This window comes from Vicugna pacos, chromosome 4, assembly GCF_048564905.1.
Source record: "Vicugna pacos chromosome 4, VicPac4, whole genome shotgun sequence".
Lineage (NCBI taxonomy): Eukaryota > Metazoa > Chordata > Mammalia > Artiodactyla > Camelidae > Vicugna > Vicugna pacos.
In genome coordinates, this window is record NC_132990.1 from 69,092,032 (window position 1) to 69,114,788 (window position 22,757).

Below are 22,757 nucleotides of genomic sequence, written 5' to 3' on the forward strand. Positions count from 1 at the left end.
TGCTCTGTTTTCAGTGAATTTTTCCCCTTTTTTTCTTCTTGTGTTTCCACTTCAGTAATTGTATTGACTTATTTTCAATGTCACTCATTTTTGGCTATGTCAAGTCTACTGGTGAGTCTGTCAAAGGCATTCTTCTCTACTACTGAAGTTTTCACTTCTAGCAGTTTTATTTTATTCTTTCTTATAGCCACCACCTCTCCACTGAAATTTTCCATCAGATCTTGCATGTTGTCTAAGTTTCCTGTTACAGCATTTCTCATATCAATCACTGTTATTTTAGAAATTCTTTGCCAGATAGTTCCAAGGTCTGTGCCATTTCTGGTTCTGGTTCTGATAACTGCTTTGTCTCTTGCAAGTTTTTTTTTCTTTTCATATACCTTGTAAATGTTTGGTTGTCGGTGAAAGCTGGACATCTTGTGCAGGACAGTAGAGGCTGAGGTGAATGGTTTCTGTGCCTGAAAATGGACAGGCTTTTCCTTCTACGAGGCTTCAGTGTGGGGTTTGGGTTAATCTAGTTAGGACGTGGGCTTGGTTTGAAGTTTGTTGTTGCTATGGTTACCTTCAGGACACCAACGCTTCAAATTCTTGTAGAAATATCTGCATCAAGGGTGGGAATTGGTTAGCCAGAGAAAAGTCTGATGGATTCTGAGTTTGTAAAATGCCTAAGGGAGGATCTACTTGCCTGCTCCTGTTCCTCTCCCAGGATTCTGCTGTTAGGTGGTATTCTAAACTTGTTAGTTTGGTGTTGGGGGCAGGTAGAGGTAGAAATAGGAAACATTCTCTGTTGTTCTGACTAAGATTCAGTCTTAGCCATGTACTATGTCCCTGAATCTTGGAGATGTGGCCTACTGGTGTTCTCCTGTCCCTCCCCTGACTGTGGTTATGGACCCTGCCCCTTCTCTAGGAATAGCTTTTTAAAAATTTTAACCACTTTCCTTTTCCCTGTGTGCGAGGAATTTTCACCCAGGCCTCAAGGGCAGCAGTGCTTGTTTCTGCCTTCCCCATTCCCAATACACACACACACACATGCACACGCACACACACGCGCGGATGAAGGCTTTTGTTCCTTAATTGAGATAGGAGAGAAGGAACTAGGTAACTTCTTGCCCATTCTGCTTGGCTGCTATTCCCCTCTCCTAAGGCAGCACCACAAAATTTCTTGGGTTCTTTTCTGATCTTTTTCGTGAATACTGGGTGGGGCTTCTGGAAGGAGAGAACAAGCCTGAAAAAGGGCATAGAGTCCCTCGATTTTTTGTAGCCTCCAGGAGCTTTACTCTGCCCTGCTAGCCTATACTTGGCTTTCATCAGGTCATCAACTATTTCACCTGAATTCTTCTTAACTTTTCTTACTGTTTGCATCTAACCCAGGTGAGGAAGTGCTCAATGCTCATCTCTTGCTACAGGTAATTGTCTCTTAGATCTTTGACTAATTGCTTGCTTTACAACCTCATCTCTGATAATGCAGTTGGTGTAATTATGGCCCCCAAGATTTCACATCCTAATCCCTGGGGCTGTGAACATTGAGATAACCTGTTCTTGAGTTTGTTATCTTAATTGGCAAAACAGATTTTACAGATGTAACTAGGGTTACTAATCAGCTGACCTTAAAGTAGGGACATTGTTCCGGATTATCTGGATGGACCAATTGTAATCATATGAGCCTTTTAAAACAGGTAACTTTTTCTCTGTCTAATGACAGAAGAAGTAAGAAAGATTTGCAGCATGAAAGGGACTCAACAGTTTGTTACTGGTTTGGAGATGAAAGGGAGCCGTGTAAGAAGAAATATGGACAGCCTCTAGAAAGAGAGCACATCATGCTGATAGCCAGCAAGAAAAGTTGGATTTTAGCCAAAATCTGAATGCACTTGGCAATGCATTCTTCACCAGAGCGTCTAGAAAGTAATACAGTCCTGCTAACACCTTGATTTCTGCCCTGATCAGAGAACCAAGCTAAGCCATGGCTGTGCCCATACTTCTGAACTAGAAAAACTGAAATAAGTTGTTTTTTTTTTTTTGAGCTCCTAAATGTATGGCAATTTGTTATAGCAGCAAAAGAAAACTACTACACATGGGTTCAGGGAAAAAAATGAACTTCATGAATTTGAAGTTAGCCTTGATCTTTTTCATTGTAAAGGTGAGAGCAGTGCTGTTTCTGGCTTTCTGTACTCCAGGGAGGAAACTAGAAGTCTATGTCCCAGATCTTCTTTTTTGACTTGGAGAACCTTGGGCAGAAGCTATCTCGGTTTGGACACCATTCAGTAAGACCTGGGGTCAGATATTCAGTGGGACTGGATATCAAGATTGCAGGAATTTAACTATTGTTCTAGGAAGTGTGTACTAATGGGTGTATGTTTTAGAACTTAGTAATTTTTTTGTAGTTAAAAATACTTGAAATTGTTCTGTTACAGTTTTAAAGCTGATTTTCACTGATGTCTCTTTCAATATATTCACTCCCCTAATTGTATATTATAGAGGGAGACAGCCAGTGGTGTCCTCGTTGTTAAAGTAGTTATTTGCATCTGGAATGCAATATTCAGGAATATGACTGCACAAATGAGTTAGTTAACAATATTCAGCAGAACTAGAATTTTGGGATGATGCGGATAATGAAGTTTCCTTTTAATGACAGTACCATTTGTAATTTATAATTTTTAAAGTATTTTACCTGTAATGTAAGATTTTTTGTTTGTTATCCATAGAAAGTATTGAAGATATTCCCTAGTGGGAAAAACAAAATCCATCAGCTGTTTTGTGACTGTTAAAGCATTTGCCTTTCTACAGAAAGCGATCATGTCTCATTGACCTTTAACCCTAATGACCAGCACAGACAGGGGCTTAAAATTTATCAGCTGAGTTAATGAGTGAAACGTGAAAATGGTGTCTAGCTCCACTCAGGCCATTCTCTGTTTCATTCTGAGGTTCCCAGAACAGTCCTCACACTTCTGTAATATACTGCTTTGTCCTCGTTATTTGTGTATTGGTCCTGTTTTCTCTGCTAGACTGTGAACTGCTGGTATTATCTATGCCCTCATCTCCCATGAAGAAGGTACTCTGTATTGAATGAATAATGTGACTGGTTAAATTAAGGACTATTTCAACCTCTCTGGCCCATTCATTTCTTTCAGATCTTCCCAATGATGTACACGTGAGGCATGTGATTATTTAAATCTCAAGGGGTATCCTGGTAGCATAGTTAAACCAAAAAATTTACCAATGCAATCAAGATAACTAAAACGAACTATAAACTTAATACTGACACTGAACAAACAACTTTTAAGGTGGACAAATAATTTTATTTTGTGCATGCAAATACATGTCAAGTACTGCAAACTTTTTCCATCAGTTTTCTCTCAAACACTGAAAATCATGATGCTCTATTCTGTGAACAGCCAAAGCTAATATCTCTTCACTTCAGTGCTACAGCAAAAACACACAGAATTCACTCTTCGCTATTCACTATCATCACAACCCTCATTGTTCCATCTCTGCCCTCCCCCCATATACAGGCCTTACGAATCCTAGCCTTCCCCCATTTAATCCTATTCCTATAGCACAAAGGGAAACATTACAATTTGGAAATTCAAATTGAAATAAATGGAATAGAATTTATTCCCATATATAGTCCCCATTTCATTGTACAGAATTATTTTAAATTATAGTTTTAAATAGAAGCTGAGTATATGCCTTAAAAATGAGCATTAAATCCATCTTAGAGATGGTGCCTGCTTTTTACATGATGGGTGTACACCATCTTTAATTTCATTTACATTTCAATCGAACAATAGATTTGCAAAGAAAATGTCTAATACAGACGTAAAAATATTCACACTAGAGCTTCACAATCGGTTGTACAATTGACAAACAGGCCTCTTTTCCCAAACTTTCCAGCTAAGCAAATTTATAAAATGTAATCAATGCAACAAGAAAAACATTTCTCTTTCACTTCCAGGGAAAAGAATATGCAATAAACAGTATAAATGCAGACAGCAGTTGCTGCAAGCTAACCACGATACTCCCAAGTGGCTGTACAGTGGATATGTGCAGTACGAATAAAAGCCACATGTGTTGTATCACAACTACAGTATAATTGTTTGCCCAGCTAAGAGAATGCATGCACTTCCATGCCTTGGGTTATAAAGTGAGGCCTAATTCTTGACAGATTGATGGAATATATGCAAATGACCTTGGCTTTTGGCAGTACTAAGTGCAGCCAGTGTCTGTGTTCCACTGGTTTAAGGATATTTAAAAATTTTTATTTAAAAAAAAAGAAAAAACTGCCAATTTTAGACTTGGGGGAATAACTGCTCTTGGAGTAAAAATAGGACTCCACTCAAATGTGGGGTGTTCTGATTGGTGGCCTTGACTCCTTGTATTCCCTTGCCAGCAAAGGGATACAAAGAAACCGCTAGTATAAAGGAGTGACTAGCAAATTTATTCAGTTTATCCAGAAAATGGGATACTCCTTGAGCATGTTTATTTGTGTTCTGCTTGCAGAAGGGGTTCTTATGTGGAAGGAGTTACAGTAAGTGATCCCATCAACACTCTTCATTCACTAAAACACAAGAAAAGTTCTTCCAGGAAACTAACGTATAGTTGCAATGCAACTTTTCCCTTGAATGACTAGTTACCAATACTGGTGACAGTCTGCTCAGAAAATGACCCTAAGAAGCTAGGGAAGAAATACTCAGATTCAAAATTGAAATCACATGCTGAATCTGATCATTACAAACTCCACCCCTGTTAACAAGACAACATGAGCTTTAACATTTAAAATGCAAAAGCAAGCTAGACTGTTTTTAAAACAATGTTTTCAAATGTTTAGATGATCCCATTTTAAATTCCTACAAATTGTTGTGCATCCTGTAATTTTCTCAAGGCAGTGTATAAAATTGGGATGTGTTTTATGTACTCAGAATTGGCTAAAAATTTGAGTGAAAGTGACCACTTCCACACATACAAATGGAAAATCTCAGTTCTAGTACAGGAGATTCCTTTTATTATTCTCTTGTGAGAGTAAATAGCTACTAGGAAAAATATCAGTGCCACTGACCCACTGAAGTACCTTCTCTTGAAAATTATGATGCACAACTTTCACGCATGACACTGGTTTACCAGATGGTACTGAAAGTCATGGCAGGAAACACAAGGGAATCTGCTTTGTTCAGGTACCAACTAGACAAAATACACATAAAATTTTCTCAGAATTTAAAAATGAAAAGAGACCACAAAGGAAGAACTACTGATGCTACATTCCCAGTATCTGAATGGGAGGCACAGGGACTTCAGGGTGGGACTCAGAAATTAAAACTAAAACACAAAAAGTCAAACCAAAAAACCCACCGTTTTCCCACTTTCCAGACCTTAGACTAGTTTTTCATAATCATAATTAGAACACAGGCCAGATATGCAGAATTTAGTTACCAACATGACAAATTTCCTCTCCTACTGTTTATATCCTTTGATTTCAAAGATACATGCATTACAACATGTTGGTAAAAGGGTCAAATAACAGGGAGTGCCCCCAATTTTAAAAAGTCACATTCTGGGTCTAATTTGTAGTTTTTTCCTCTCCAATATCATTAGGTACCTTTTTGAAGAAGGATAATATCAACTCTTCTTCCTTCTAAAATGGCAGAGAACCAATGTTTACTTCACGTTAAACACACCATGAGAAACAGAAGATGGCAACTACATAAAGGGTGCAATACAGAATAATCCCAACACAGAAATAATTCCTATGTTGTTAGTGAGGAAGAGAGTAAGTTTTTAAGAACAGGGAGTTATTGTTTTATGGGATCACCTGCTGCAAGACAAGCATTATTTTAATATAAATGTTCTGAGACATACCAATAAGGTTGGCAGGTATATACATACACTGATGCAAATGTAATTTCACTGGACAAGTAGGCAAACACCTAAGCAGTTTATCCCAACCCCCTCCAGCAGAGCACAACCAAGTTTCGAAACTTCAATTTTAAAATTAAAAAGATAAGGTTAAATACACAAGATCAATTTATGTAGTATATATTCACCCTCAGAACGTGCTGAAGATGTTTTGCGTAGTTCTGTTGCACAGAGGGTTCTTTCCCTGAGGGCACATAAGGAGCTCTCGAACTGTTAATAGGTCTCTATTTTGTAACAAAATAGCAATTTTAAAATCTTAAAAAAAAATACATTACCTTCAACATGGAAGATCTCACTATTTAAATATCCATGAAATAGACATACTGGTTTGCATATCCTTTTTGGAAATACAAACAGCAAATAAAGTACATTGGAAGCATTTCAAATGTAATAAGCGCATATTTATAGAAAGGTTCTGATATAAATTATAATAATCATGTTCCTGTAATATCCTAGGCTAATTTATAATGTCGGAAATAAGTTAATGTAACATGGTTTAAAACTCTTGTTCCTATTCATTTCAGGTTACAGAGTGAAATAAATAAAACGTCTTTGTAGGGATAGGGGGGCACTGGCCATGGCAAAAAGGTACAGTACTAACCAAGGGAAACTAAGTCAAGGCTACTATGCTGTTATGCTACAAACATCGTCATACATTTGAGTATTAAATAAATGTGTAAGATCTTCCATACTGACACCAGAATATCAAAACTACCCCTTTGTTTCTCAGGTATATTTACAACTTATCAGTCACCTTATGAGCATGTTCATTAAGACAGGTATCAAACACCAGCATTTACTCATTCTGATCAAGAAATTTCAGGGAAATGTCAACCCTCCCACCCCTGGAAATGTGCACAAAACTTTTTATCAAAATCTTATCTGATACAATGCTGTGGTTTTGTAAAACAACTAAATAGCTCAGACGACCAATAACATGATCCTGTTTAAGCATCTTGCTAGCAGGAAAAGCCCTTACATACAGTACACCTGGTGAAAGATCAGCTTGGCTTAAAATATTCCAGTACAATTTTCAGAGTAAACAACTTCACAGAAGTTAATTTAAAAAAAAATAGTAAAAGTGAAACTAATCTTAAAGAAATGGGGGAAAAACAAAGACACAAACTATAGGTAAGATCACCAGTAAGGAATGCCCAGCTTCTGTTTTCAAATGTGGACTGAAATTTAGGTCTCAGTAAAATACCTCCCACGAATCTGGGGCGTGGCTGGCTGAGCACGCTGCATACTTTCACATGCCAAATCAAAAACTTTTCAGTCACATTTTAGCAGGGCAGAAATTATTCATGTTAAACTATGAATAAAGATTAGCCAATGTTCTATTATTACATGGTTCATAGTCTTATCAACCTAACAGTCAGAAAACAAGGAAAATTAAACCCCAACATGAAGTAACAATAAACAATATTTAACCAAGATAATGCAATGAACATCCAAATTAATTAGTTTAAATTAAAAACCCAGCAATACCATCTTGTTAGTCAGTGCAAACGCTACATACAGGGTTTTCTCAAGAAAGCTGAAAGCACCTGATTCTTTTGCCAAGTCATCAGATTCAATAATGTACAGGCTTAAATCTGCATTTTAAAAAACTGCCATTACATTAGTGCATAATTTATCAAAATTGTAAAAACGATTCTGCATAACTTAGGAGAATTTAATATCTAGTACATCAGCTGAAAGACTTAGGCACTTGGTTATATATTTAATTACTTACTTCAACAAGTAGCCTGTGTATAAATATTAACAAAGCAGAAACTATTCTTGAAAAATGGAATATTGAAAAAAATTTTAAATGCTACAGATAAAAGCACTGCACCACACTCCTACATATAATGCAGTAAAGAAAGCTAGTATATAACCCTGTAAAATTCTATGTTAAGAACGTCTAACTCCACTCTTCAAAATTAACAAAAAAAAGAAAAGAAAAGAAAAAGGAAAAAAAAATCCATGCAAAGTCCCATGAAAAAGATAAATAAAGCAGCTGGAATGAGATGGAAATTTCTCTCAGTGAAACATAAAATAGAAATAAATAAGTTAATTAAGTCTACTTTCACTAGATGTATCATTGTAGGATCCTGCTAGTTTAATAACTGAGTTGTTAATTTTCTATAGAAGCCATTTAAAATAGGAAATGGCTCAGTTACTGCACCGGATTGCTACAAACTCATAAAAAGCTGCTTGAAGCTTAAGTTAAATGTCCAAATTCCAATCACCTCTGGAAAGTGAACGTGTTACCCTAGTAAAGTAAATTTTCTTTTTTTTTTTTCATAATGCTAATGCAAGAGGGCTTGAAGTATCAAAGAGTCCACAGGAAATGGATGCCCCCAGTAATATCTTTTTTTTAAAAAAAATATACATTATATAATATATATTATATATATAAAAAGCTAGTGTAAATGCTTCCATGGTATGGTCACAAATTTGAAAGATGAATCTCCTTTCAGCTGTTAACCATCTTCCCATTTGCAACAGGTTTTAAAAAGTCGTTCTTATCTTCAGACATGACATGAGTTTTCAGAATGAGGTTGCCAACACTGACAGATGTGGTGATGGGGAGGCAACTTGCATTGCTAATGGACACTGGGAGTGGCTGGCTAAAGCAAGAAGTTACCGGCAGAATTGTTTTTTGCTCCTCCCTGAGAGAAGATAAATGACATTGAAAACAAATTAGCTGTAAGTGAAAACTTGTAAGAGTAACCATACATGATGATAAGTAAAAATTTTAACAAACTTGAAGAGCCCCTAGCAAAGAAAGGCATGTCTTTTTCACTAAAAAGTATCAGAGGTCACAAAAAAAGTTCCATTTTCTAAAAATTCTAATAAAAAATTAGAACACTGGGTTAATTTAAGGCCAACAAACTATCAAGTTCAAGACTTAGCCCATATTTTAGGCAGTAATTATCTTTCTATAATAAAATAGTAAGGCTAAGAAAACCTTAACATGATTTTTAAAAAGGGAAACCTCATTTAGGTTTTAATTCTCCACTTTATAATATGGAAGTATGGCTATCAGATTGAGGAAGGACAACCTGACACTGGAGAATAAAAGTAAGCTTTTATACCAACAAAAAGCAAGTTTTAGAGGCTACTAAAATGGACTACTTTGTTAGTTCAAATTTACCTCTTCTCTCCTAAAAATCCAGACAAACGATCACTGCCTTATTAAATAGTCCTCCCCTCACAGGATAAAACCAAAAATAAACTTAACACTGCACCTCTTTCTCTTTAAATATTCATGTGCTATGCCCACTGGTTATGAATTTTATGTCCAACACTCACAGAATCACATGGTCTTCACCTAAACTCTGTCTCTTCTGCTCCAGAGGCTCCTTTTGGTGCTGCTGGACTGGATGTCCATTTTCTACTGCTGTTCCATTCAGCAACTGATCATTTTGAGAACTGATACCAAGCTGTATGTCCAGGATCTCCTAGGAAAATAAAACATTGATCCTTTAGTATGAAGATATTCTGTACTCTAATTTCCAATGGAGTAAAGCCTCCTAAATATCTAACTGTGGTACTCACCTCCATCTGTTCACCTTGCCCATCAGGTTCATCAGTATCAAGTGCTGAAAGCTCTAACTCAATATCCCTATCAGGCTTAGTATCAGTTGCATCTTCAGTATAATCACTCTGTAATTAAGAAAAATACTGATTTCATATCTGTGGAAACTGGGGCTTCCCTCTTAAACTAAAATGGGAATCCCAATGATTGATCTAAAAAAAGAAATCTGAAACTACAATTTTATTTCTAGTCTAAGTTTTAAAAGCAATCATCTGCCAGAAAAAGCCACACTAAGCAATGACATAAACCAACATGCGGCAGCAAATAGCAAATACACTAGGCATGAAGGTGAGAGGTCCACTTTCCTTACCTCTCCATTTCTCAGTTCAATTTCTTTGCTTAAAAGATTTAAGGTAAGGTGACGGCCTTCATCCAGGGAATTCCACTTCTGTTGCATGGCCAGAGCATTGGCCTCCCTTTGAAGAAGCAATGAGTTACTCTTGGCCTATAAGTTAAAAAAAAAAAAAAAAAGTCAAGTCAGCTTCTAGCCATAGCTTTCAAATGTCATTCTATTTTCAAAAAATTCGAAGCTGAGTGACACAGAGCCTACCTGCTGAAGCTCAATGCTCAAAAGGTCTCCAGTACTGGAATGCTTTCTATGACCAGATAAATCAGTAACAATGAATCTGTCCCTTTAAAGAAAAATAAGTTTACTGTTATAAAAGTGAAATAAATGAAGCAACTAAATCAGTAATGACTATATAATGACTTGTATACAATAGTTTTATGTAACAGATCAACCCTGATAGTTTCAGTCATCATTCCAAATTTAAAATATTTTTCAGAAATTTGTTAATATCTAAAACTAGCAAAGCACATTTCATGAAAAACTGGGGACAGGCTCTGTACTCTGAGAATACACATACAAGTCTGAGACGAAAGAATCCTAAGGAATTAAGAGTAGCATTACCGTTCAATATAGTGTGCTGATGATGCGGCCTCATTACCATATGAACTCCACCTTGAATCAACAGCATTGACATAAGGGACATAATCTATAGAAATGTAGAAAGAAACAATGATCAAAAAAGTGAAAAATCAGATACAGAGGTGAACGCACACTTTTCGAAAATATCCGTATTTTATCCAACGAGCCATGTTCTCCTCCTGCCTAAACCATTTCATACTGAGTTTACTGTGGTTGTTACTTGGAGGGAAATGTTCTGTACTTAACAAAGTCAGGATTAAAAAGCACAAATGTAGAGCATAACAGGTGAAGTAGCAGCTGAACGGGTTACCTGATACGCTGATGGGCTTAGTCGCACTTCCTTGGGAAGCAGTGGCCTGTACAGGATCCGTGGTGTGGTAACCTGTACGGGAAGATCGAGAAATTGCACCCCATTTTGAGATGATAGGTCCATCACTGAAAGGAATTATTGGATCTTCTTCTTTTGTCCTTCTCTGAGTTTCAAATAAATGCACTCTTCTCTTAACATCTCCACTGTCCAGATCCTGCATAAACCAAAGAAAATCAATAAAAAGACCGACCGCTGGCAATTACTTCAGTTAATAAGTACATGCTTTCCAAAGATATGTAATAAAGGTTTCTGGTAAATTTAATGTTAGCTGCAGATCTCAGTGATAATCCAACATCTATTTTAAAAACACTGAACTATGCTCAAACAACTTAACCATAAATGTAATTTATTTCAGACTTAACCTAACTATAACTCTGCTGCTTACAGGTGAGTTATACAGCAACAATACGAAGATGAAAGCAATCATTTTAAAACTTGAGTCAATACGCATGATAACCCTTGCCCCTCCCAAATCATACCATTAAGACAGCATTTGAATTAGCAATTACATCTCTGGGCTCTGAGTCGATGGCATTTATACAGGAGCCTATGGTGCCACAAGACCAAGGAGAATAATGGGAAAGATGATCTTCTTCAAATTTTGTGCCACTCATACTTTCAGAGAACTGATTTAAAAAAAAAAAAAAAGGAGGGGAGGGAGGCATAGGCAATTGGTAAGAAACTTCAATTTACAAACTTATAACTAACATAAAGTAACTTATAGAATTCACAGCACTTTACAGCGAACGATTAAATTAATAACAATATAAAAAACTGTCATAAGTGATCAATGGCATTTATACTAATTGTATTTTATATTACATATTAAAAGAAAATAGAATGCCTTCTCTGTTTTACTCATACAAGAAGTCATACAAGAATTCATAAAGAACCCCTGAACGATACTATGTAGACAACCAACAATTATTTATAACATGCCTCTAACATGGTACAAGGTCTCGAAAAAGAACAAGCAAAACACACATACACATGCACAGAGATCTAGAAACACACTTTTCTATTAAGCAAGTGGCAATTCTATCACTCCTGTCAAGATGTTTAGCTGCTCTGAAGAAGTCTAAGCTGGATGAGATAAATTTGGATCTACTTTAGAAATTCAATGGCTTACTGAAATATTTATGGCTGGAAAAGTATGATGTCTAGGAATACTTCAAAATAATCCAATAGGAAGGGGGAGTACAAATGAAACAAGACTGGCTGAGTTAATAATTATGGGTAATGGGTGCATGGAGTTTATTAACTATTCCATGACACTTTCCATAATGAAAAGATTAGAAAAAAATTTTTACATTAGAATTTTCTGGGATAGGGAATAAACCAGTTGAATCAAAAAAAAACTTAATGGTTTGCTCTAAATTTAACAGTACAGAAAGGATACACTGAGATAATCCTGGTATAAAAAACTTGTTTTGTAATGAAAAGGACAATAATTAACAGTGATTTAAAACACCATGAGTAATACGGTAGGCATTTCTGCACCTCTTGTGAAATGGGAAAGAAATGCCTCAGATAGACCAGAATTCAAATCCAAGCTACTTATGGGCTGACTTTACTAGTTGGGCAAATTACTTAACTTCTCTGAGTAGGATTTCTAACCTGCAAAGTGTAGATAATACCTGCCCCCTAAGAATTCTGTAAGAATTAAATAAAATAACATTACATAAATACTTAGTACAGTGCCTGGCACAAGTAGGTGATCAATAAATGGTGGATATAAATTTTGTTATTAACAGAAACCATAAATATAATGAGAACTATACTGCTGAAAAGATTTTAAATTCTTGGTGGAAAAAGGACTATGATTTAGTGGTCTTCAGAGTCTCACAATGCCTAGTCATAGGGCTTATATAGTCAACGTTTATTGAATTAAACTCAGCTGCAACCAAACCAATGCAAAATATCCAACATAGCCAACCCTGATTGAATGAGTGCTCTCAAGTCATTTGCTGGACCTATCCCTGCAACATCAAGCGATTAAAACCTTTCTTACATCAGTGCGAAAGTCTACACTGAATAGAGGAGAAGGTGGTGTTGGTGACTGTGTTGCCACAGGAAGAGTTGAAGAGACAAGAGGTGCTTTCTGAGTGTGGTACTGTGCCCACTGCTCTGGCTTTCTTCTTATCTGCTCCTCGCAACTGGTCTTCAAATGACCACAAGGTTCCTACGAGGGGATAAAAGAAACAATCTTAATCATCTAGGGGATGGTAAATAAATTTAACTATGCTCTGTTGAAATAATGTGAACACTTATTATATTGTTGGGACCAGAAAAAAAAAAGATACAGTAGGGAGGTCACCCTAGACTATTCTCCACACACTTAAACAAAAGGCTTAAATATTTAAATGATGTTAAAAGTAAAATATGAGAACTTACTTTTCTGTTCTAGGAAAAGTGTGGGGATACTAAAAACAGGCCCTGTCTTTGTATCTGGAAGATTTTTTAACTTTCCCATCAATTTCCTATCCAAACATAACATTTATTGAGCATTAATATGTAACAGGTCCAATTCTAAGAGCTTTGTTTCTTCTGATTTAATCCTCACAACAGCCTTATGAGGTAGGTACTACTATTATTTCCATCAAACATGAAAAAACTGGCATAGAGAAGTCAAGTAACATCTATAAGTCACACAATTATTAAGTGGACGAGCCAGGATATCTGGGTATTCTGACATCAGATTCTAGACTCTTAACCACTATACTATAGTAACGATCGTATTTCCATTATCACTTATCACTTACCCTTGGTAAAGGCACAGTTGTCCTTGGCTCACTTGGTGGCTGACAAGCCACTGAATAATACCCATCTAATGAGTTATATCTTTCCCGCAAAGACGTCTGATACACAGACGAGTGCATCACATCCATCGGAGGTAAAGAATTGCTTCTAATAATGTCATCTCGTTGGTACATAGGTGGGCGCCAGATGCGCCTGCTGTCGTACACAGGAGCATACATTCCAGAGGGTACTGGAGGAACTGGTCCATACGGCTGCGGAGGAGGAGGTTGGTAAGGAGAAGAATTCATTCGATCTCGAGGGGAAAATGTACTGTAATGATCGGCATATGGCATGGAAGCAGGTGGGAGGGAAGACTCTGGAACATTACTGGACCTCACAAAGCGAGGAACACAAGGAGCCACACCAGCTGGTACTGTTGGAGGTGGTGGGTAGTATCCTTGAAAATTGGAAAGAGGAATATTTAATGTAATCTTAGTAAAATTTAACATTTTATAATAGTTTAAGTTTAAAGCAGCCTTTAATGTGGGAAAATAAAATAAACTTTGAACTTTAGTTACCCTGGTTTAGAAAGAAACTACATGCTTTCAAGACACCACTATATGAAAATCATTAATGTCCAATAGTTTGTTAAACTGCTCCTTAAAAACACATGACGAGGTATTAACAGATGGCTGGCAAATTTCCTTGTAGGGCATTTACTGCCACAGGTTTTGGATTAAAATTATATCATTGATTACAATGATATCATTGATTCGTAACCTTTTTGGGAACAGAGGTTACAGGCCTCTTTCATAATCTACATAAGTTGTGAATTGTCTTTCTAAAATTATATACGTATATATAAACCAAACATTTAGTATACTATTTCAGAGGATTTACCAAACTCCCTGAAACTCATCCATCAACCCTGTATTTGACTCACAGGAATGAGAACCTTAAAACTATTGACATGTAGAATCACAGATTCTTAGGACAAGAAGAAAATTTAGGGGTCATGTAGTCCAAAGGACTAATTTTTTAATGTAGATATTCTAGACAGATATAAATGATTCACTAACTTATTATAACAAATGTAACATTACAGCTTCTTTTTCTCTTAGAATTATCTAAAATTACTTACCTGTCTGTGGGTACTGTGGGACTTCAAAGGGTATCTGTGTCCTTGGATCTTGAAAATACTGAATGTTTTCAGAATGCTGAGGATACACTGGTACTCGAGTAATAAACGGGCTGGATTTTGGAGGCACAGAATTCAGCTCTGTTCCAACATTAGAAGGCCCAGCTGAGGTAGCCGCTACATTACTTACAGGAGTCTTGGGTGGAGAACCAATTTTACTGGAGAGAAAATTTAACAAGGGCAAATAATAAATCACTGTCTATGACTGTTAAGTCTTCCTCAGTAAGAATTTTTCATAAACTTTTATTAGTGACCACTAACAGAAAACACTTCAATTATTTCCATAGTGACAAATAAGGCAATGAATTTCACTGCCACTTTACACAGCTAATTCATAAGATTATAGTAACAGCCCTCATATTCTGGTGAGGGCAAAAAGCAGAACAACACAAAACAAGAAACACAAACAAATCCCAGGCACAATGTACCCCACTAGTCTCTTTTTATCCATAATTTACGCAAAGATTCTTCCTACTGGAAGTTAAAAAAAATCCTGTTCAATAACTTCTCAACAGAAACAATACAGTCCACCAGTAGAATTCTTTGGGACAAATGAGACAGATACATAAAGGGAGAATTGTTCTATTAAGAGCTAGATTAGCTGAAATGTAGCCTTTTGTTGAAGAAAGGCTATTTTTGTCCATTTTGTTCCCTGCCATATTCCTAAGACCTTTTTTTAAGAACAGTTTCTGACAAACAGGAGGTACTCAGTAAATATTTGTTAGACAAATGGAAAAGTTCCTGCCACGTAGTAGGTACTCAGCAAACATGTGCTGGATGAACGGAATGCCAATGAAACGGTTACTCATTAAACTGATGCAAAACACACAAGCTTTCTATCCTCTACATATTTTTTAAACACAAAGGATTTTCTTTGTCAAGTCACCAAGCAATCAGCTCCAGAGGATCTCATTATGCCTTTCTTACGTTCTTTGAAGAAGTCGAACTTTAGCACAGGTTAGATATGTGATGACTCAAGAAAAAGATCTTGTTACTGATGCAGGAATTCAATACACTGCAACCCAACTAGATTTGAGGTTTTTTCTCAAACTCGAGATGCCCTTTGAAAGCAAAAGTATAAACAACAAGGAGCATGGGCTGCCTTTAAGTCTAGCACAGATTAGTCTACCAGATGTTTGTATCTGTGTATCATTGTATTAAAACAGAGAAAATAACTAAGAAGCCGTGGGTAATAATAGTAGGTACAAACGTATTGGCTTACAGATTAAAGATATTTTAGGGCTGTGCTTATTCTTTGAAGTTCAATAAAGGCAACAAGGAAAATGATTAGGATTTCCTCATAACAATAATAAGAATCACTTACTAATAAGCAATTACTGAACACATTCCAGACACTGTGCTAAGTGCTTTACACAGATTATCTGGTCCTTTCACATCAGAATGTTATATACCATAAAATTTGGATAACATTTTGAAATGGCAAATTCCTAAAACTTGCAAAATAAAAAAAGGCATCAAAATCTATGGCAAAGTTCATAGCCTTATGAAATCATGAAAGCTAGCTCAGAAATTCAGACTTAAGGAAGAAGCTGACTTTAAGTCCAATTCTAGTCAGACAGCTATATCCTAGATGACTTTCAGACTTCAGACTCCTCTGCTGCAGCCTCTCTCTACCTGCGGGCTTTTGCCCGGGCTGCTTTCTCTACAGACAAGGCCCTTCCACCCTAACTATCCATACTTTTGGAATGGCTCAGGCATCATCACTTTACCTTTAAGAAAACTTCCACAATAATTCCAAGTCGAATTATTCTTTTTTCTGTGTTCTAATAACACTTGGAAGACAACTCCATTATAGTACCTTTCAGATTATATGATATCTGTTTATGTCTCCCAGACAACACTGAGAGACCCTGAGGCAGGGAGTGTATCTAGTTCATTTTCATTAGCTATGCCAATTGGCCTGGTGTTTGCCACACAGAAGAGACGTAATTTTTGAATGAACAAATAAATGACTTATTTATTTAGATTTATTTATTTTTAAAAGTTGTTTTTCCTAGTCCATCATTTTTTTTAAAATTGAGACATAATTTACCCTTCTAAGGTGTACAATTCAGTGATTTCTAGTCTATTCCCAAGGTTGTACAACCACCACCACTATCTTTTTCTGAAACAGTTTCATCACCCCCTGAAAGAAACCTGTACTCATTAACATTCACTCGTCATCCTCTTGTTTTCCCAGTCCCAGCCCTTAGCAACCACTAATCTACTTTCTGTCTTCTAAGGATTTGCCTATTCTGGACACTTACATAAACAGAATCCTACAATATGCCACCTTTGTAACTAGCTTCTTTAATTTAACATTATGTTTTCAAGGTTCATCCATATTGCAGTATATACTAGTACCTTACTCTTACGGCTGAGTAACATTTCATTATAGGAATATGAAATGGTTTTACAATATTGCCTTGCCAAAAACCTTCAAAAGCTCATTTCCTAAACATATTTAACACAAGGTCGCCATAACTGGGTCCCAATCTACCTATCTAATCTTATTTAACCAGTCCCTAATATAAACTTTCAGTTCTAAAAGGCTGATCTCAATATTCTATACAATTACTAATAAACTTGATCCATGTTCTCCTGTTTGTTTTTCTGAAATCTATTTCCCATAGTTCTCCCAGGAATATAAAATTTTCCTGTTCTTTGATCCAACTCCAGTATTTCTTCATATATGTAAATACTGTCTTCCCAGCTATGTCATCATAAGTTTCTTAAAGGTATGGATATCTTATACACAGCATGTATTTTCAAGAATGCCAAGAACAGAGCTCAGAATGAGTGTGTAAGTAACACCTGCTAACTAGACAATGTTCTCTGATATATCATCTCTAAGATCTCTCTGAGGGAAAATTCTAAGAATCCTTTAATAAACAAATTTCACTACCATATGCTAATTACAGAAATAAGGAATACAAATGCTTACCTATACATTTATTATACGAAATCACTAGCAATTTACTGTGTGCCTACCATAATGCTCTTCTCTCATAAGGCATATAATAGACATTGACAGACTACTTATGAGTAACAAAATCTGAACATGTTTTAACTCATAGTTTAAGACCCGAAGAGAATAACAAAGCATGAGATTTTAGACATACTAGTAACTTTTCAGATAATCTGAAAGTTTTAAAACTTTTTTCTTAAAGCACCGAAACCTTTTTGCCAAATTAAATCTTATGCTGAGATGCAACAACAGTAATGGTAATGATAATAATGGTAGTAACAATAATGATATAACAGCAGATATTTAGTGAGTGCTATGTGGCAGGTACTGTTCAGAGCACACTGCAACATTACCTCATTTAACCCTCACAATCAACACATTAAGTAGGTAGGTACTACTATTACATTAACCTTATGGATGAGGAAGCTGAGGAAGGCATAAATACCTGGCCAGAGATCAAACAGGGAAGTGTGAGCCAGAATTTGAACCCAGAGAGTCTGGCTTCAAAGATTTCCCTCTAAACACCTACACCGCATTACAGAGCATAAAGTGGAACTGTTCTCATTGAAACGGGCTGGATGCTCAAGCATCTCACCTGCTTAGGTTTCTACTTAGTTCCTTTCTGGCACCACTATGGCCTCAATCCTAAAGTTCAAGGAAATAAGGTGTGAAAAACTCAATTCTGGTCCAACTTGTTCAGTTTATAGTTGAAGGGAAAAAAAAAAATCCAGAGCTGAAACGACTTTCCAAGGTCACAGAGCTATCCAATCACTGAGCCAGGCCTAGAACTCAAAGTTTTTGGCATATAGTGCTTTTTCTACTACATGATAAACAGTCTGTGTAAAAATCCTGATTAACTGCTTTTCCTCAGGATAAATAAAAATACTCAGGCATCTATAAAAAAGCTAAGTAACTCCGTTAAACATTTTTACCTAATACTCACTTGTCAGTTACAGACTCTGTGGAAGGCCCAGCAGCATTCTGACCGTTAGTGCCAACCTTGCCCACTTTCTTCACGGTCTCCAGGGCCCTTAACGTGCTGTCAGTGCTACGAGGGATTAGTTGGGAAACACTGTTTTCTGCATTTGAAATTCCATTTGTACTTGGAACAATTTTCCCCGTTGTTTCAGTGCTTCCTATGACAGAAATGACATTTCCGGCTGTGGTTGTGACAGTGTTGTTTACACCAACTTTATTTAGAAGAGGAAACGTTCTTACAGTTGCATTGATCTTTTTGTTCCTTAATCGATACCTGTTTCAAAAACAACCATGATATCAGTGAATATTTCAATAAATCTTACCCTGAAGTTAAAAAAGGGCGAGGGGGAGGGAGGATGGGAAAAGACTGTAAAAAGATGAACTGCTCTGAAAAAGTTTCTTCAGCTAAATATCAAATACAGTCTACATCAAACTCTGCCATGACAGCAGCCACATGAAAATATATCTGCCATATACATATATATACAACACTTGTATATGTGGGCACATAATTAATATAGCAAGCAAAGTATACATGTATTCAAAGAAGCATTTTGAGGGAATGGGAAGAGATCCTTTTGAAAATTCTGTATAATTGGAATACATAGTACACTACGTAAAAATGAAAGCAACCATGACAAATTTAGTTGGGAATGTAGAATGAAGAGAAAAGGTATGAAAGAGTTGGAAGAATTCTGTTGTTACCAAATCGCTACAATATCATATAATTTTAAAGAAATAAAAAAACTCAAAACTCATTCTTAAACAAACATTACACCAAAATATAGAAATTTTAGTATTTTATTTTTCAGATTAGTCTATGACTAAAGTAAAAGGTATTTGGATTAAAGATTTTTCTGATATTAAATTTGGGGTTTTATTTATGGTGGTCGGATGTAATACTCTAATATATGAAGCTATTTGATCTTGGATTCCATTTAAGAAAATTTATTTCCACTCATACAACAAAAATTTCATTAGAATGTAGTCCTAGTCAATGTTCCCTCCAATTGTTTAAAGTGGTAAACAACCATGTTACATGAATAGAAAGACGACTACACACATTTGGGGTCATAATTACATATACCTAAATTAGTCCGATATTAATGTTATACACAAACATATGGTAATTAAATACAAATAGTGTTAGTGATGAGCAATGCCTTCACAACAGTTTCCCTTTTACTCCTTCAGTATCGAGAAACAGCTTCATTGTTCGTTCCTTCTCCCCACTCTCTCATACACATACATTTACACACAACGACAGAAGCAGCCAAGCTCAGTAAAGACAGGTGTACCCAGATCAGTCTGGCTAAAGGTGGAGTGACAGAACATTAAGTTAAAAAAACAAACAAATCTAAAACACCAACAATAAATAGGTTACAACCAGTTTATATATGTCATCTTGTAGATGCCTGGAAACCAATGACTACTTCCTGAAGACGGAGGTTATGAGCAGCCCTATAGTTTAGAAAGGCAGTCTGGTAGCTGGAGGGGCCTGTGCTTTCCTAGACACGCTGCTCTGAAATGTGCCCTTCATTTTTCACCTCAAAGGTTCTGGCACAAAATGCCAAGCTGCTCCTTGCTTCTCACTCTCAAAGGACAAATCTCAGATAACCTTAAGATTGCGTTGGCAGGCAAAAAATAAAGTTTTCATTGTGAGTCTCTTAAAAGAGAGGAGGTATGAGAAGTAAAATCTTAACCAAGAGAGGTAAAGTAAGAGACAAATGGGGATACATACTGGACTCCTAGCATCTAGGCAGCTAAAAACTTGGATTTGGAATCTGGACCTCACAGTTGAAAAAGCCAATTACTTTCTAGTCTTTTCAAATCATCCATGAGCTCCCTCAAGTATTCTCGCCGTGTCTCACCCAGCTTAGAATCCATTTTCTATCATTAATTCCTCTCTTGTAAATACCTTTAACTCCCTTGGCCCCATTACTCTGTTGAACTCACGAGGTAAAACCCAAGTTCAGTTCGTTACTTATTCTCTTATTTGGTGCCTGCTCCCAAGTAGCTGAATGTTGCCGGAAAAATCATGCAATCATGCTGACTAGATTCCCTTCAAATTTACGATCAATTATTTTAAATGGCTAAGCAATACATTACTACACTTCTCTGCTAAATTCACTTCCCTATCTCTAACATCCTCCTTTCCATTCTCCATGGTCCCTCCACAGCTGATGACATTGTCTCCCACTTAACAGAGAAAACAGACGACACCAGAGAATTATTTACTTTCCCACTGCCAATTCCAACAAGCTTCCTGCTTCTGTAACTACACACTCCTCCTAAAATAAGGGATGAAGAGTTCCTGTTCCTAACTCAAGCCAGTCTTGCCACCTGGGTTCCACAGAAGGCCAGTCTCTCAACTTGAGGCCCAGGTCCCAAGACCATCTGCCTCCTCAAAGACTTCACTCCTGTGATTATCTTTTCTTCTCTAGTGCACTATCACATCCCTCAGGTGTCTGCTTAAATGTCATAGGATCCCTTTCAGACAATCTTATCTAAAATATCTCCCCTTTCCCAATCATTCTCCTTCTCTTATTATTTTTCTTCATAGTGCCAATCGGTACCAGATATTATGTTTTCTATTTATTTGCTTTATGTTGATCTCTACTATAATGTAAGCCCCAAGACAGCAAGGATTCTGCCTTTCTTATTCATTTCTCTATCTTTAGCATAGTGCCTGGTGCATGCTAGGTGTTCCTTAAGTATTTGCTGCATGAATGTGGAATAAGCCTCAAACTTCATATGGTCAAGAGAATACTGATTTTCTACCCTTAAGCATTTCCTATCTCAGTAAGAGGCAGTCCTTAGTTACACAGGCCCCAAACCCTGGAGTCATCCTTGATTCTTCTTTTTTTTTTTTCCATCCCCTACATTCAATCTATCAGCCTTACCAGCTCTACTTCCAAAATATACCCCAGATCTGACTACGTTTCATCATCTCCATTCCTATAGTTGGACCAAACTACCAATCTCATGCCTGGACCACTCCATCATGCTAGACAGACACTAGTGATATTTCTAAGACAAAAATCTCATTGTTCCATCTGAATAAAACCCTATAAAGGCTTCCAAAATAAAATCCAATTTCCTTGCCAGGGTCCACCGAGCCAGTATGATCTGGCCTTGCCTAATCTCTCCAACTGTACATCTGCCGTTCTCCCCATTCTCCATCTTCTAGGCACACTGGTCTTCTAGTTCCTGAATATGCCAAGCTTGTTTCCACCTCAGACTTTCTTTAATAGCATTTTTATCAATAACTGAAATTGTTTTTTTACATGTTTTTGTTGTTGTTGTTGAACTGCGATTTTATTATGTCATGGTAATATGAAGGCTCTCCATGTTTTTACATGTTTATTGTTCCTCTTTACCGACCAGAAGCACCTAAAAAAGTACCTAGCACTTAACAACCATTTTTATAAATATTTGTTGAGCTGGTTGATGCCAGGCTTTTGACACTCTCCAGAACACAGCAATTCCTGGGAACAGGATTCCAATACCCTACATTCTAAAATATATTCACATAAATATTCTTAAAAGAGATTTTGGGCATTTACATTTTGTTTGGTTAGAGATGTACAGTAGAGAAAGCAGGCTGGTAAAATTAATTTATTTAAGTCAAACAAACATTTGCTGAACTCCTCCTGGTGCATTATGTGAGCTAAGACAAAGGCGCCACCCTCAAAAAGTTCAGTTGGGTAGCAATATGTATTTTTTAAACCAACAAGATAATGACATCTTCTACTTCTTGAATCCTTTGTATTACCCTGTTTTCTTTCTTCTTCTTTTATTTAACAGCAACAGTGTGAAGCTGGTTGGAAATATAAACTGTAGATTATTTGCTTTTCAACATAAATATCCCGAGTTCACGTCAGATGCTTGCTAGTGCAGAAAATATAAAGATGAATAACCCATAGAATAAATAAAGTCCAGTGAAAATACACACATGTAAATAAACAACTGCAATACAGTAAGAGAACTGCTAGTTATAAAGTTACCATGTACAGAGTGCTACAGCAGCACAGTGCAGCAGGCACCCAGCACGGCCTGGGAAGTCAGGGACGTTTTCAGAAGGAA

General features: G+C 36.6%; 1 protein-coding gene across 1 annotated transcript in view; it reads right to left on the reverse strand.

Moving 5' to 3' along the window:
• Positions 1 to 3,271: 3,271 nt before the first annotated feature.
• The window catches only part of RC3H2 (ring finger and CCCH-type domains 2), a 48,291-nt gene continuing 28,805 nt past the window's right edge, over positions 3,272 to 22,757 (reverse strand). Inside the window, exons 10-21 of the mRNA XM_015240359.3 lie at positions 18,637 to 18,945; positions 14,669 to 14,883; positions 13,551 to 13,984; positions 12,800 to 12,970; positions 11,268 to 11,414; positions 10,729 to 10,942; positions 10,401 to 10,485; positions 10,041 to 10,122; positions 9,801 to 9,935; positions 9,451 to 9,558; positions 9,205 to 9,353; positions 3,272 to 8,561 (exon numbers count right to left, since the gene is read on the reverse strand). Coding sequence (XP_015095845.2) covers positions 8,366 to 8,561; positions 9,205 to 9,353; positions 9,451 to 9,558; positions 9,801 to 9,935; positions 10,041 to 10,122; positions 10,401 to 10,485; positions 10,729 to 10,942; positions 11,268 to 11,414; positions 12,800 to 12,970; positions 13,551 to 13,984; positions 14,669 to 14,883; positions 18,637 to 18,945 — 2,245 coding nt within the window. The 3' untranslated portion in view covers positions 3,272 to 8,365. The remainder of the gene's footprint in view (positions 8,562 to 9,204; positions 9,354 to 9,450; positions 9,559 to 9,800; positions 9,936 to 10,040; positions 10,123 to 10,400; positions 10,486 to 10,728; positions 10,943 to 11,267; positions 11,415 to 12,799; positions 12,971 to 13,550; positions 13,985 to 14,668; positions 14,884 to 18,636; positions 18,946 to 22,757) is intronic.